Source organism: Amborella trichopoda, chromosome 5 (genome assembly GCF_054954075.1).
Source record: "Amborella trichopoda isolate Santa Cruz 75 chromosome 5, AtrichopodaSantaCruz75HAP2 v2.0, whole genome shotgun sequence".
Classification (NCBI taxonomy): Eukaryota; Viridiplantae; Streptophyta; class Magnoliopsida; order Amborellales; family Amborellaceae; genus Amborella; species Amborella trichopoda.
In genome coordinates, this window is record NC_142340.1 from 2,450,240 (window position 1) to 2,466,241 (window position 16,002).

Here is a 16,002-nt window from a genome sequence, read left to right on the forward strand (position 1 = left end):
CGATATCATAGAGCATAGGCCTTACATAGAATTTTTCCGTACTTCAAGGATCTGGTTAGCACAAAGCCTAGACTTTACATTCACCTTAAAACCCTGCCAAAATCTGTAGTTTTGGCCCTAGCTTATGATGGCTTCTATTCCACCTTTAACTATAAAATTTGGAGCTCACAAAATGGTGCAAAACTAGCTCACGATGCCTAAGCCACACAACTAAGAAACTCAAATCAGAAATTCAGAATTAACTAAAAAGATTAAAGTACTACAAAATGTGTCGCCATAGCTTTATTAAGCCAGCTAAAAATATGTACATATAGCCTTATTAAGAAGCCAACATAAGAGGGGCACAAAGTGCCTTTCTCCCTGACATGTCTGCTCAACACTAAGCAGACTTATGAAGCACAGTAAACAGTCAGAGACATTGATTTCCATAGATTAAATTTATTGTGCCTATAACCTTAAAATCTGTTCGATTTCATCTGCACGTGAACTTTTTGACTAGTTGATCCTCCAATTGCATCCTCTTCTTCATCATAAAGGTGTACTTAGAAACAATGTCTTTATCACCAGCGCCAGTCAAGAGCCTGAGGTTTAGAGAAGATTTCTCTAACTTATTTTCATAAAGGCATGAGAATGGCACGAAGGAGCCCTGCTTCTTGCACAGCCAACCATGAGCAGCCCTCAAGGCAGCACCAAGCGAGGCTGAGTCTGTAAACGTGCAAAGTGATAAATGGTTGATGTTAGTGAAAATGGAAGGTGGTGTGCTATTACATAGATAAAGATGCCATCCAACAGAAAACATGGAAGAGAACATAGACAAAGATGCCATCGAACAGACTTGCAGCTTCATATCTCAATCTCGCACAAATTACAGTTAGACTAAAATCAGGGATCGAAAACTTGTCATCTGAAATGGAAATGGCTTGCCCGAATCATTCTGGACTTTGATGAGAGTAGTAAGAGTTGGTTACCTAACTCTTCCTGTTATGTAAGTCAAAGCTCATTGGTTTTTTGAGTTCAATGATTCTAATCAAACAGGTGGTAAACAAAGTCGACCCTTGATTTTACCAGATAACAATACTTCAGAAATTGTGTGACTGAATAGAATTAAGCAGCCAGACTGTTATAACATGCTCCACAAGAGATTCAGGAAACAGTTTAGAAAGTGGATTCATACAAAGTTTGGAGTAAGATTTTGATGGCGGTTCAAGAAATTATTCAAAACAGGCATGACCCACAGTCAATGCTAACTTTAAAATCCTAAAATTCATTAACCCTAACTTTAAAATCCTAAATTTTAAAACAAGGGAAAGTAGAGTATGATCCATACAATCATGGTGGGTTATCATTGTCCACTAGGATCATACAGAGAGAGGGAGAGCAAGATGTGCAGCAGACTTAATTCCATGCTTCGTGGAACACATCAACCTTTCATAACAGTCTGACTATAACGGACGGTCATGACCCTTATGACCATACTGTTACCATAATCACATACGTCATGCTAATAACAAAACAGATTTGCAAGCAAAAATCTAGGTTCAAAAACAAATGGGCAAAACATACAGAAAAGGGCAAAACATAGACCCCTTAACTTTAGTAATGCATGCATGTTAACATGCAAAACCAAAACAACAGTGAAATCACTGTAAAGCACCGTGACAAAAAATTCACAGTAAGAGCATTCAACCCCATGTAGTATCGAACTCCAGAATTACGGAGTAAACATGACAAACATGCAGAAATATATTCAACAGTTTCTCTTTTAATAAATAATAGATATACATAGAATTTACGCACCAGGTCTTTCGACTGTATAAATAGCACATCCAAAAATGGAAGCTATTGAGTTGAGAATGCATTTATTTGCGGATGCTCCACCAGTTGCAATTATCCGATTTGGAGGTGTTGGCATTCCAAACCTCTCTGTGTGAGCTCGCATTGACAGAAATTGGCCTTCAATTATTGCCCGTACCTTCAGCCCAAGTATGAAATATACCTCATTAAACATTATGGTCAGAATGAACTAAATAATGCTACCCTTATGGTAAAAATAAATTTAAAACATGTTATTGGCAAAAACCGATTAACCTCTGAAGGAGCATCGAATTCCTCTACTTCACGCTCCTTGGACTCATCCGCAGATCCGGCCTCAATATTTTCAATAACATAGCGATGGATTCCAACTTCACATAATCAATAAACAAAAATTACAAAATGCAATTCTTTCAAGCTTCATGTTTCAACTAAATCTGTCGCAAATATGATTTGTCAAAGCCCCTAAAAGAGTCACAAAACCAGGCTATGAATTCAAATCTATTCACCTGGGAGTGGAGGCAGAATTTCATGCTCCTTGAAGAAGAACCCTAACTTTCCACCTGTTCATGTAACAGGAAAAATTAATCCCTGTAAACATCATACACCCAAGAAAGCAAACAAATAAATACAGTAAACAAGAGAAATAGAGGCATCATTGTATCAATCAAAATGGAGGCATCATTGTATCAATCCACACAAATATTGATGATGTGAAAATTCAGGAAAAAAAGAAAAGAAAAAAAAAGCTACTGGTGAATATATTAGGCCATAAAATATATGCTGAAACTCAGTCGACATAAGGAAACGCATACCATTTAGTGGAGCAGTCTGCTCCAAGTACTTGTTGAAAGTATCCCATGAGCTATTAGCACAACGATTGCGTACATCTGCAATTCACTAACTACTGTCTCACTAAAAATTCATTAAAAAAATGAAAAATAACATACTTTCAGAAATTAGTTGCCACACATCCCATTAAATCCTTACCTTCCCTTGTTAGAGAACCATTCTTGTAGACGAGCATCACCATGTAGCACCCTGGATCAACAGGGTTAGGTAAAACATGCCCTTCTAGGCCGGGTCGTAGCTCCTTGGTAATTCCAAAAGCCTGACAAAAGAGTTTCAGTTTTATTTAATGAAATGCCAATAAAATACAAAAGCTGATCCCATAATCATAAGAATTTGTCTATGTCAATGGAAGTCCTCGAACACGCAAATAAAATGCATTTTCCACATACAGTATCGCTGGTGCCTAAACTGATTGCAAGATCTCCAGGACTATTCAAGGTCAAACCTGTAAATGTTCCACAAAATCTTAAATCATGATCATTGAACTGTGTACATGGGTGTTTTGGAGTGGCAATAATTATATAATCATTTCGATTTTCTTTCTTTGACAAAAAGTTATCCGCTTTAACATCTAAACAAATCTCCAGGTTGCTGAAAACAACAATCGTTGATAAAAGAAACATCAGAGACAAGATTAATTTACCGATTATTCTTCCACCAACATTATCCAGGTTCAAAGTGAATCCAATCCATAAAAGAAATAATGTAAGAACAACAAGCTATTAATGGTGGAAACCTGCCCCAGGTGATATTTTATGACAAGAATGGAAAATATTTGTCGATTCACAACAGTCCTCTCTCTCTCTCTCTCTCTCTCTCTCTCTCTCACACACACACACACACACACATGAATCTATATATTCATGATGGAATATATAGATAACAAGGTAAAAGGTTTCATTAAGTGGGATTTGAGTCTAAATGTAAGTAACAAACATCAAAATACTGCAAAAGGCCTTGCAGATTTTGATGAAGGTAGCTGAGACTTATTAACTAAGTCTAAGCGGCCCATTCACCAGAGTTGCAAAGTCGTTAATGAATTACAAACAATCACGATCAATTACAGGCATGCGGTCTACATGTCATGCTCAAGACATAAAACAAGTTTAGATCTTCAAAAACTAAGAGGATAATTTTTACTTAAGGGCTTTACGGTCATTTCCATGAAAGAGAAATTTCATTAACTTCCAAAATCCATACATGCCAATATGGGTGTGTTGGACAATTTAAAGGAAACATGGAACTCAAACATGAGCTTTATTGTATAGAACAGTATTCCTACACTAAAAACCTCATACAGAAAAGTATAGAATAATGGTGTATCATTCATGAACAAAAAATGCCTTTTAAAGTAGAAGACCGATACTCTAAATGATGGCCAAGACAGGAACTTGTAAGTGTTCAAAATAATATTTCCAATTTGCCATGTAACATCACTAGCCAAATGGGGACAGCAAGGTTCCAAAAATTGCTATTTGGGACACAAATGCGAGTGTCAGAAACGTGAACCCCAAAAATGTCATCTAGAAATGAGACCTCCATAAAATACACAGGTGTATATGTACATGTGTATGTGTATGTGTATGTGTATGTGTATGTGTATGTGTATGCATATGTATGTATATGCACACATATATTGAGAATTATGTGTAGTTCACATCTGCATTTAAATACACTACAATTCATATGCCATAACAATAGGAAAGAATCTCAAAAATTAAATAAAAAAATTAAATTAATAAATATTTTTATGAATCTGAATTGTAATTTTATAAATCTGAATGTTATTCATAAAAAAATTGTATAGTTCAATCCAAGGTTGCATTAGAACAACATGGAGAAAAGCTAAAAACTGTTAGGCTTTAATTCAAAATAAAAAAAAATTTATTTCTTTTTTAAAATCATTTTTCATTTCAAACAAATATGATGGAAATTTTCAAATTTTTAATTATGTAAACATAAACAATTTTCGTATATAAAACACAATTTTTTCAAATTGATTTATGTAAATTAGGCATTTCTAAATTGCTGATGAAGCATTTCTAAATTGACTTATGTAAACATGGACAATTGTCCATATCCAAAAGAAATGAAAATGGGCTCCAATTGTATTATGTAAAAAAATAATAATACTAATAATTTATGAAGAATGGGCATTTCAAAATTGACATATGTAGCCACAGATCATCATCACCATCATCCGAGCCTTATCCCAATATATGTACACATAGATACTTTTTTAATTATTTTATTCAAAAACACTTTTTTTATTTCAAAAATAAAACATTCTTCATTTCAAATTTGTGTTCCTAAACAAAGAAACACAACATTCTGAAAATAAGATACCTCCAGAAAACAAACACATTATTGGACACTCAATAGAGCTGTGTCTTATCCTTTACTAGAAGAATCGCCCGTGTGTCAGTGTCATCCAAGTATTGACACATGGTCGGACCCTCAAACACACGTATCCATGTTGCATAGATCATGAGAACCTCAAATGCAGAAATTTTTCCCAGAAGCTACATGAGGCTCTCTCCATTGATAAAGAACCTTTCAATCGAAAATGAAGAAAAGCACCTAGTGAATGTACCACAAAGTTTGTGGTGGCATAGCACCGAACGATATAGAAACTTGATTTCCAGATACCAGATCTAAGATCATCTCTAGAATGCATGCGAAGAGACAAACATCACCACAAATTTTAGCTCAACCCATAGTATTCATTGCTTTAATCATATGACAAACAAATGTTTCATTTGAAAACAACTGCATTTGCTGTAGCCTTTGGAAGCCTATATCTTGGGCATCCACAAAACTCCGCTACTCAAAAGGTAATTACAAACCAAATAACAAGAAAACTATGCAAAAGTGCGCATAAATTGGCTTTGCCAAATTGGATCTCACCACTGGACTTCTCCCAAAAAAATATCCATGGAATTCTCCTAGCCACAAGGACACTGACACAAAGGCATCAACATATCTCCAATAGGCATTGAAATTAAAGTCATGACAGTAATGGAGATTTCTAGCACATCCCCCATTGTTTCTAATGGCACCTCCTATATGTCACATGCCTGCCTCATTTTCATCAATAACTTGGACATTTTACCATAACCATAATTTTTTTATTTTTTTTTTCGTTCTTTTAAAGAAGCCCTAAGATTTGTGGTATCAGTGTTCTTTTGATTATTTCAAACTTATCTACTCAATTGAAAGATATTATCTCTTTTTCATATTTAATATAAACTCTAATCAAATATTTTTTTTCATGTCCACTTATTCACTATCTAGAAAACTTTGAAATGATTAAAAAAGCCCCAAATATGCAAAGAACTTTAGGAAACAATGAAAAGGAGGGACAATCCATTTTCCATTTCCATTGAGGTAATCTTGGAATAAGGTTAAAAAAACAAAACAAAACAAAACTTTGCAATTTTAATAAATAACTTCAAAATGAAACAATGGAGTTAAAGACTGCTTTTTAATAAATATTGAAATAGTGACAGTGAAATTTTACACTTCATTTGTAAAAAATCATCATCATAGTCTTTTCCCACTTAATTGGGGTCGGCTACACGAATCCTAGTCTGTCATTCTACTATCTATTAAAGACCATACCCTCAGTGAGGCCATAAGTCCCTATATGTTTTCGGACTATTTCCAACCATGTCCTTTTGGGCCTACCGTTGCTCTTTTCAGTCTTTCTACTTGAACTAACTCGCACCTCCTAACAGGTGCTGTACTTGGTCAGCACCACACATGGCCAGCCCACCTAAGTCTAGTCTGTCTCATCATAAAAAGTATAAAATAAAAAAAAGACATAAGCATTTTAAAAGTAAATAGAAAAGCTTGAAATAATTAAAAAGGACAGTAGAACCTCAATCGCTAGGGTCAATGACCAAATGTCTCAGTGGCTGTCTTGCTAATGATAAAAGTGACACAAGGATGTGCAATGGGGTACACCCAGACAATACTTGGGGGAAGCACATAGAAATCCCCAAAAAAAAGCATTTGAAAATCTTTTTGCAACCCAATCCCCATACACAGATCCATGATTTTATTTCATTCTTAAAGCTAGCGTATCAGAACCACAACAACGCTAGGAGCATGTTGGCCAAGTTGGTAGCCTCTTCACAAATCTAGAAACCTCCACAATACAAATCATAGGAACTCGTACTTTCAAACTCATCACCCTTCCAGGAAATTCTTCAGAAAGGTTAAGCAGAATTTCTCTAGCAAGTCCTTTTGAGTTAAAAGAATCAAATACTAGATAATGTGATAATTGCTTCTCCAATATTTTTGCTAGATAAAAACCATTTCTTCAGAACATCACAAATAAGGATATATTTAACCCATTTGGAAAGTAGAAAGAGAAGCAAATGGTAAGCCTAGTTACCAGTGGAAGGTTCTAACCAAGGAAATCAATGTTTTGATATGTTACTTACTAACCCAATATTGGTAATGATAGTGATTGTTTGTTAAAAACAGTCATAAGCATCATGTATCCATGAATGGTACCTAACTAGTTAAGAATGAAGTCCACTTGCATTTATCCTATCAAAGTCCAGCCCTAAGAAGCTGAGACCATATCTTCACATACAAGGTAAATTCTAAGTGTAAGTTTGAGGGTTAATTTGAAATTTACAATGTTCATGCTACAATTGAAAAAAAATGTGTCCAAAAAGAAAATCTTGGTACGAGAGGCTCTGGAAGGATTAGAAATGTACCTGCTAAGCTGTTTGGATTGTCCCCAGACCATTGAATAACTAGGCAATCCTTATTGAAAGAGTACCTGAAATCATTTGATTCCAATCACAAATCATCTTCAGCATTAGAACAAAAGGGTAATCCACCAGTAAGGAGGACACAAATAAGAACCTAAATAATTTAAATCTGCAATATTTCAAAAACATGGATAAATGTAAACAATAAAACAAAAACTGATTGTCTACCATAGGCCATGGAAAGTATATAAAATGGTCGTACTTCATTTGCTTTCAACAAACGCAAATGAAGTGATTACCTTTCTATCAAATTTATATGGCCCTATTCCTCCCACCTCATACAGGGGGCACCAAATATTGCCAAAAAGGACATTTACTTCATCTATGGTAAATGATTTCTACATCATGTTATAAACTACAGATAAAACCAATTAAAAATCAATCTATACAATATCAAAATAAAGGCCCTAAGATATAAGCATTGAGCTCCAAATGAGCACCCCAATGAAATAAAAAATTGGCAAAACAAACCTGGTTGCATGATGAAATACATATCTATTAGATCGGTGACTTTATTAACTAATTTGCAACCTCATCTATTATTTTTGCTTCACTACATTCCAATTAGAAACATGGGTAGAATGTAGTATGAATGTTAATGTAGTCAAATCTTCTGATTTGTAATTTCAAAGTACGCAAAATTTGTATTCAATACGTTCTCGTGAGAATAATAGAATGCATAAAACACCAAGTAGTCAAAACCCTAACTGTGCTACCTGTTGGACAGTGTCTGAATTTGAAATCAAGGATCTAAGCAAAGAAATTAGATTCAACTCAAACTAACGGGCCATCAATTTGACTTTCAACACACACATATCTGGGAAATACTATAGATTTTATGATTTGAAAGTTGTATTATGTGATAATCATACACAGAGTTATATGATTAGCTAATATTTATAAAAATATAATTACGACAAAAAAGATAGATACATGGACAAAGCAAGAGAAGCAAAACATGCTCGTGCTTCTTATCACACCTCCCAACAAAATAAGAGCCTATAGAACCAGCCACAGCATGGGCAGGAGCCAGTGCTCCAAGCTTCTCCTCCAGTCCAGGGGCTGTGGCCTACAGAAAATAAAACAACCAACACAAAAGGTATTCTCATCATTCCACAAACCATACAATATAGAAGTAGTCCACAGATCACAAATTATATTCTGCCATATTCCCACAAAATATGAACAACTGAGCAAAAACACAACCAGACATGTAAATTATCAAAACAAAAATATGGAAATGCACATAAGTTATCGACCCAAAAAAAAAAAAACAACTATGAAACAAAAAAGTTATAGAAATGAGCATAAACTATCAACAATTGCACATAGAAAAGGACATTGTTTTTTTATTCACTCAGTAGGTTCAAAACCAATGAAGAAACAGACCTCCAAGGCAGCCTTAGCCCAAACCCTATGCTCAATATCCATCAAATTCATCCCTGACCCATCAGTTTCATCAATACTTGCATAACCACCAATGAGCAGTGAAGCCATGAATGAGCTAACAAGAGAGATTCTCTCTGTTTTCTCATACACTTCAGGTTGTGTTTGATATAACCTTCGAATCTGAGGGCCAGTAAACCTCTCATAAGCCCTTGACCCAGTGAGCTTAGACAGCTCCATTGCACCCCCAACTGCCTCCTCTATCTCTCTACACTGGACGGTGGTGGTACTATCCATCCAAATTGGTGATTCGTTTGTGGAAAAAGCATCCTTCAGTTGAGATGAGAGAGCGTCCTTTGGGTTCAAAGACTGAAGCAATTGCAGCGAATTTTTTTTCCAATAAACACTCCCATGTTGTTGCCCACTGCCCGAAATTGCAACCACTTTTCCAAAGTCTAATTTTGATGAAGAAAGCTTACTGAGAAGAAGGTCGAGAGCTTCGACCCACATTATAGTGGGAGAAACAATTCTTCCATTAATGGAAGGATCACGGTAAACACCATCTCTGGTCTTGTAATGGGCCAATTCAGAGTCAAAATGGACAGTCTCTGATGAAACTATGTGGAGGTCGGCATCTAGAACAGTTGCCTTGAGTGACCTGAGAGAGAGGGAGAGAGATAAGTAGCAAGGAAATGGGGCAAAAAGACTAACACTCACCTTAACACTTATCCTAACCCTACAAAAGCCCTGAGAGAGAACGTGGAAATGAAACTTGTAAGGAAATGAGGAAAAGCCCTAACCTCATATTTCAGAAAAAGAAAAACATAAAAAAGAATACACCGAAATAGAAATGGAATTGAAAACACATAAAAAAGGTCAACACCCTACTCAAATGCAAAGAAAAAAAGAAATAACCCAAGAAAAATCTTAAAGCCAGTAAAGAGGAACAGAGAACGAGTGATTATAAAACAAAAAAAATCATCAACACTACTAAAGCCAGAGAGAGAGATTACTGAGTTGAACTATCGAAGCCGAGAAAAAGAGCATCATGAGGAAGAGGGAACGCCATTGTTAACTGAGACTAAAGCTTTCTCCACGCTCAAATTTGCGCTGATTTCTGCAAATTTAAGGTCAAATGTTTATTAGAGAAAGATATAAATGAGAAGATTTTACAAGACAAACCAGGAAAGCAGGATATGTAGAGATAGATCGTGTTTATCAGATTGGAGAAAGCGGTCCGATAATGGTGGAAAGAGAATCAATTAAGATGATAGACTTCAAATTTGGAAAATCCAACCGTTGAGTTTCCGAAAGCAAGCTGGCTTTTGTTCTTATCCAAAGGTCATCTGTATAACATTATTTTAGGGCCTGTTTGAAAAAACAGAAACATTCCAATTTTTGGAAATTTGAATTAATCCATTTTAGAATTTTCTTAAGGGTGTGGTTCCCATAAGGTTGCCATGAGAGAAAAAAAGGCGGTAGAGAGCAGGGCAGGCGAGAAAATGGAGCGTTGAGCAGCGTTCCCAATATCAAACCGTACTGTTTAATCCGGTCATGAGCCGGAAGCGGTTCAGCGAGCGTAATCGATAAACCGGCTTATTCAACCATTTTAACCAGGTAAGTCCCATGTTGTCAAAAAATTGTTGAAAAAAATAAAAAACATAAAAAAAACCTACAAAAATATGAAAAAGCATGTAAATAATGATTAAAAAAAACCGTATTCAAATGAAGTTGAAAATTAATGAAAACAATAGATTTTAAATAATTGATTTGTGTCTAAGGTATTTAAAAAAAAATTTGAGAAAGATGGAAAAATATAAAAACGGTCATTAATGACCAAAACAATTTCAAATCTTTAGCATAATATAAAAAATATTTAAAAATATATTATAAACCAAATTTCTTATTTTTGAGATATTATATATATATTTTTTCTTTTTTTTTTTTAAATACCAATCGATCACCAAAACCGCCCGAAATCAGACTTTGACCAGTTCCGATCTATTCAGGCGGTTACTTGTTAGATTGCCCGGTTTTTCCAACATGGGTTTTGAGGGAAACGAAAGGAGATGTTGAAGAAATGGGGGACAAAGAGGGGACCTAGAAAAAGGGGTTTAGCTCACAGTTAGCGAGTTGGGAATAACAATATCAAACGGACCTGGTTTCTATGAGACCAAGCCCGTATATGTAGAAATGTGGGCCTCTTAATAAATATTTTTTTGATGGATTTTAAGGCTTAATTTTTAGAGAGATGTAATCTCTAACATGGAGATCATGAATATGAAAAAATAAATAAATTTTTAAAACTAAAAATAATATTTATAGTAAAAAAACATTTGGATCGTAAGTTTCCATTGTTTTTAGACGGAACACCTACTTGCAGCCATCTTTAAGATGGATGCTTTATACTTTCAGGACTGCATATGTAGAAATGCGTTCCAACCCGCATGAAACAATTTTCCATAACAAAATATAAGATTATAAGTTGTAGTTAATTGTATGGATACATTAAGACTAATGAACTATAATTATTGTGTTCTTACTTAATGTCATAAGAATCTGTTGTCACGACACACAACATATAATAGATTTATGAGGAGCATATAATCAACAACAACAAACAATAGTACTAAACACAAAAAATACATTAGGAAGCAAAATGTAATAGATTTATTAGGAGCATATAATCAGCAACAACAAAAACAATATTAAATACAAGAAATACATTAGGAAGCAACAAAAACGAAACCCCTGATATGCGATTGTTGTTGGAAGAACAAAAAACAAAAATAGTCCTTTTGTATAGGACTGCGATTAACTAAAACACAAAAACCCAAAAATGTTAAAGAGTCATCCTTCTAAATTGTTATCTTTGTATACACTAATGAAATTAAAAAAAAAATAAAAAAAAGTGAAAATTATCAAACTTTTATATACATAAAGAAAACAACAAGATGCTTGAGCAAATCCAAGTATTCAAAGCTCACTTTGAATTCCTAACTGCCTAAATTTTTAGTATTTACTTAATATCTCTCTTACTTTTTACATAATGACGCTTTGTGTTTAAAGGATAAAAAGATTTTTCATTGGGCTACTCTTCATCTAACTCTAACTATTATTTTAAGATGGAAAAGTCTTCCCAAAGTCTTTAGACGAAAATAAACCGGGATTTCGCCTATGTTCATCACCGTCTAAAGTTCATCACACGGTCACGATTGTCCAGCAATATTTTATTTTTCTATTTTTTTTATAAATAGAAATGATCTAAAATTTGGAGCATATGTACATCTTAGTGAGGCGCACCTAATAAAAATATGAAAAAAAATATTTCGTAAAATATAAATTGACCAAAATACCCCTATAATTTTTCAGATGTATTTTGGTCATTTATATTTTTTGAATTATTTGTTTTATATTTTTATTAGATTCTAATATTTTTTATAAACACACCTCCAAATTTCAGATCATTCCAATAAGTAGAAAAAAAAATAAAAATTGAAACACTATTAGACAATTGTGATCGTACGATGAACTTTGGACGGTGATGAGCATAGGCGAAATCACTGTTCACACTGTTCATTTTCACTTATAAGCATTGCATAGTATTTTCCTTTTAAGATATATGTTTATTTTAATGGATTATTTTTTAGACAATATATTGTATTTTTATATATATAATATAACATATTGGAGGAAGTCTCTTATGGAAATTTAGTTAAATCAAGATTCTCAACTTAGTTTGACTTTTAATGTGCTTATCTCTAAATCAAAGTTCAAAGATTGTAAATAAATGAAAAGATAAATTTATAGGGAAGAAGTTTTTTTAAAAAATATAAAATATGGATTTTTATGAATTCCGTTAAAAAACACAATTTTTTGAAGATTTTTTGAAAAAGTTAGAGTTTTTAACGAATTTTAAAAAATTAAAGATTTTTTTAAAAAATCGTGTTTGAGATGGAGACTTGCTAACTATGGTTTAGCCACATAGAGAGAAAGAGAGAGTTGCTAGTTCACAAACAAAAAAAAAAATATCTCCAAGTCAAAAAGTTTTTTTTTAGACGAATATAACATTCTTGTACACAAGAAATCATTTTGACCAGATTTGACATGGACTGTCTGACCCGAGTACCAATTGCCGGACCGCACCATCAAATTGTCGGACCCCTGCACTTATGCCGAACGGAACTTTGAATTGCTGGACCCCTTATTCTAGAAAAATAAGTGACCACACTTTTCAACCGTCAAACCCCTTGTTGTAAATGCCGGAGCACCTCTTTGATCGTCAGACCCCTTTTTGTTACATTAACTTGTACTGTCAGACCGCCATTGTTCTTTACTAAACCAACATTACACTGCCGGACCGCTTTTTCATTGGGAAAGAAGAAAGAAAGGCATGGGTAAAAGTAAGGGATGATAGTTTAAACTTCTTTTTATTTCATTTTTTGGGTTTGGAGGGTTATTTGCTAGAAAAATGTCTTTTGGAGAAAAAAATAAGAAAAAAAATTGGTTGGGGTAACTGGCATAGAAAATCTAGCCTTGAGGGTTATTTGTAATTTGTCCAATAAATTTTGATAAAGAAAAGGAAACATATAATAAAAACTTTATTTTTAATATAAGAAGGTCATAATTATTATTGACTATTAGATTTGAAAGTCAGTGATTGAAGATGTTTCATTATTTAGCACAATATTCAAAACAAAAATTCTCAAATGTTGTGACACACTTTTATCTATTTGATTTGGCTAAAAGTGTTGGTGACCTCATCATACCAAAACTAAATGGTCTCATAGTATACCATCCTGGAAAACATGTGAGAAAAAGGAAAAAAAAGACTATTGGAAATCACAAAGAGAATCTTCTCTTTGAATAAACTCAAGGCTATGCATGATACCACACTTTCATGTCTTATATATATATATATATAATTCATAACCCTTGAAATTATAAACGTTAATGTTAGAATGAGTTGTAAATGATGGATTTACTAAAGAAAAAAATTTATATAGAGCATAGGCAGTCAACAATTAAATTAGAGCCTACCTCAAAAATTTCGCTATAAGAGGTTGTTTTGATACCTAAATATCATCAAATTGATCATCTCAACATCAAGGTACATGGACATGAGAAAAAAATAGATTTTAAGCTTTGGAAACTGTACATCTTGTAATGCATTTTTTGACCGTCAATTTTCAAGATTTTCAAGTTCTTGTAGATATGCTCGATTGACACTATTTTTGAAGTTTTAAATTTTATAATTAAATACGAAAATATATTTTAAAGCTATTACAAAAATTTCCATTATTAGAACTATATTTCTCTGCAGTATTTGAAGGTAAGCTCTAATTTGATTGTTTAGATCCTCAACTCTATACAAATCGCACCTTTTACTAAATATGAGTTGTCTTTTTTAGAAAAAGTTACTTGTCTCCCTTGGCCGAAGTGAATTACTCTACTCGGACTGAGTTCTGTACACGAATAAAAGTCACAAAAAATGAAAAAAAAATAAAAAAAATGAAAAATATATTAATGGTAATAAGAGTAAAAAGAACTCAAAAGTAAACTTAAAAAGTTAAAATAAGCACAAAAAAAGTCGATTTAATATAAATTAATTTATATTGTAGAATATTTGAAAAAATCTCGAATTAAGAAAAAAAAACAATCATTGATCTTTGTCAAAACATCAAAATTATATATAAAAAATTAATATCATATTTGTACTTTTTACAAATTTTTTATTACCCCAAATTGTACCCTTAACTACCACCGGATATGAGTGGACTGAGCAAGACCCAAAACAATAATACGTACATATGCACATACATACACTGGGAAAATATTTATATAGGGTGTGAACCTTATATTATTTAAGCAAGGCGCACCATCAAAACTCACTAATAGATGATGTTTTGTTGCCAAAGAAACACTCTAATTGATCATCTCAACCTCGAAATATATGGGTTAAAAAAGAAAGGATTTTAAGTACTAGAACTTATGCATATTTCAATGTAGTATCTGAACCATTAATTTTCAAGTGTTTGTCATTATGCTAAATCTGTACTATTTTTTAAGCTTTAAATTTCATATGAAAATATATTTTCAAACCATCGTAGGGATATTCGATACTTATAGGCAATGATTTCATGCAACGGTTTTATAGTAATATGATACAACCACCTTCAAAAACTATGTTATGGCCATTTGTTTGATCTAAATTTTGAAATATATACTCTTTTCATTCTAATGGACAATCACAAAAAAGAAAAATTTGAAAACACAATATAGAAGGTATGTTTTAGCCCAAATAACATAGGCCGTTCATTTTGTGAGAAGCTTAGATCTAAGCCTTAGAATGATTTTTTCATTTTCAACTTTTTTAGATGACTTTATTATCATTAGATGAACAATATTAAAAAATAAAAAAATGATTTTAAGTTTATAAAGGTTAAGATCTTGAAATTCACCAAATAAATGGTTTAGACTCGTTTTTAGAGGGGACTCATTTTAACCATATCTAGTGTTCAAATTGAACTTTTTTCTTGAGATTGATTATTGAGATGCAGAGAGTGTGTACAAACTTTTGGGACATACAAATACTACAAACATAGTTTTCTAGAAATGTCATTGCATTATATTATGATACAACCGGTACTTAAAGATCTTTTCGCATCATGTTTTAAGTGTGCCTTGCTTTGATTGTTAGGTGTCAACCTTATACAAAACTGACATACGTGTGTGGAGACAGACTTACCGAAATTTATAATCAGTAAAGGGATTAACAAATCCCAAATTTTTGGATCCAAAATTTATCTCAAAGATGAATTTTGAAGCAAGCCCCAAATATATAGGTGAGTCAGCTAACTTACCAAACACTTTTCTAACATACAATTTAATAGAACACATTTTCTTCTGAAAATGTATACACTATAAAGCATGGCCATTTACTTTTTGTTCAAAAAGATCACAATTATTATTGACTATTAGATGTGAAATTGGATAATTAGAGATGTGTCATTGACTAAACACATTATCCAAAATTAAGTTTTTTAAATGGTCTACTACACTTCAATATGTTTAACGATACATCAAATACATAAAAATGTTTGTGACCTTCTTGTACCAAAAATAAATAATTTCATAATATACAACCCTTTTCCAAAATTGTATA

At 33.0% G+C, this 16,002-nt stretch overlaps 1 protein-coding gene across 3 annotated transcripts; it reads right to left on the bottom strand.

Moving 5' to 3' along the window:
- Nucleotides 1–211: 211 nt before the first annotated feature.
- XK-2 (xylulose kinase-2) lies at nt 212–10,438 on the bottom strand. 3 transcript variants are annotated; one of them, XM_088866771.1, is made up of 12 exons: nt 10,378–10,438; nt 9,851–9,954; nt 8,841–9,495; nt 8,432–8,520; nt 7,395–7,459; nt 3,054–3,109; nt 2,803–2,923; nt 2,628–2,702; nt 2,322–2,375; nt 2,089–2,183; nt 1,798–1,972; nt 212–705 (listed from the first exon to the last, which is right to left on the bottom strand). In XM_088866771.1, exons 2-12 carry the CDS (start codon nt 9,904–9,906, stop codon nt 473–475), a joined length of 1,674 nt encoding a protein of 557 aa, XP_088722897.1. In that variant the 5' UTR covers nt 9,907–9,954; nt 10,378–10,438; the 3' UTR covers nt 212–472. The 3 variants fall into 3 exon arrangements, with proteins under 3 accessions (XP_088722897.1, XP_006833440.1, XP_020518270.1); XM_006833377.4 differs by lacking the exon at nt 10,378–10,438 and adding an exon at nt 10,135–10,366; XM_020662611.2 differs by lacking the exon at nt 10,378–10,438 and having other exon boundaries at nt 9,851–10,138.
- Nucleotides 10,439–16,002: the final 5,564 nt, after the last annotated feature.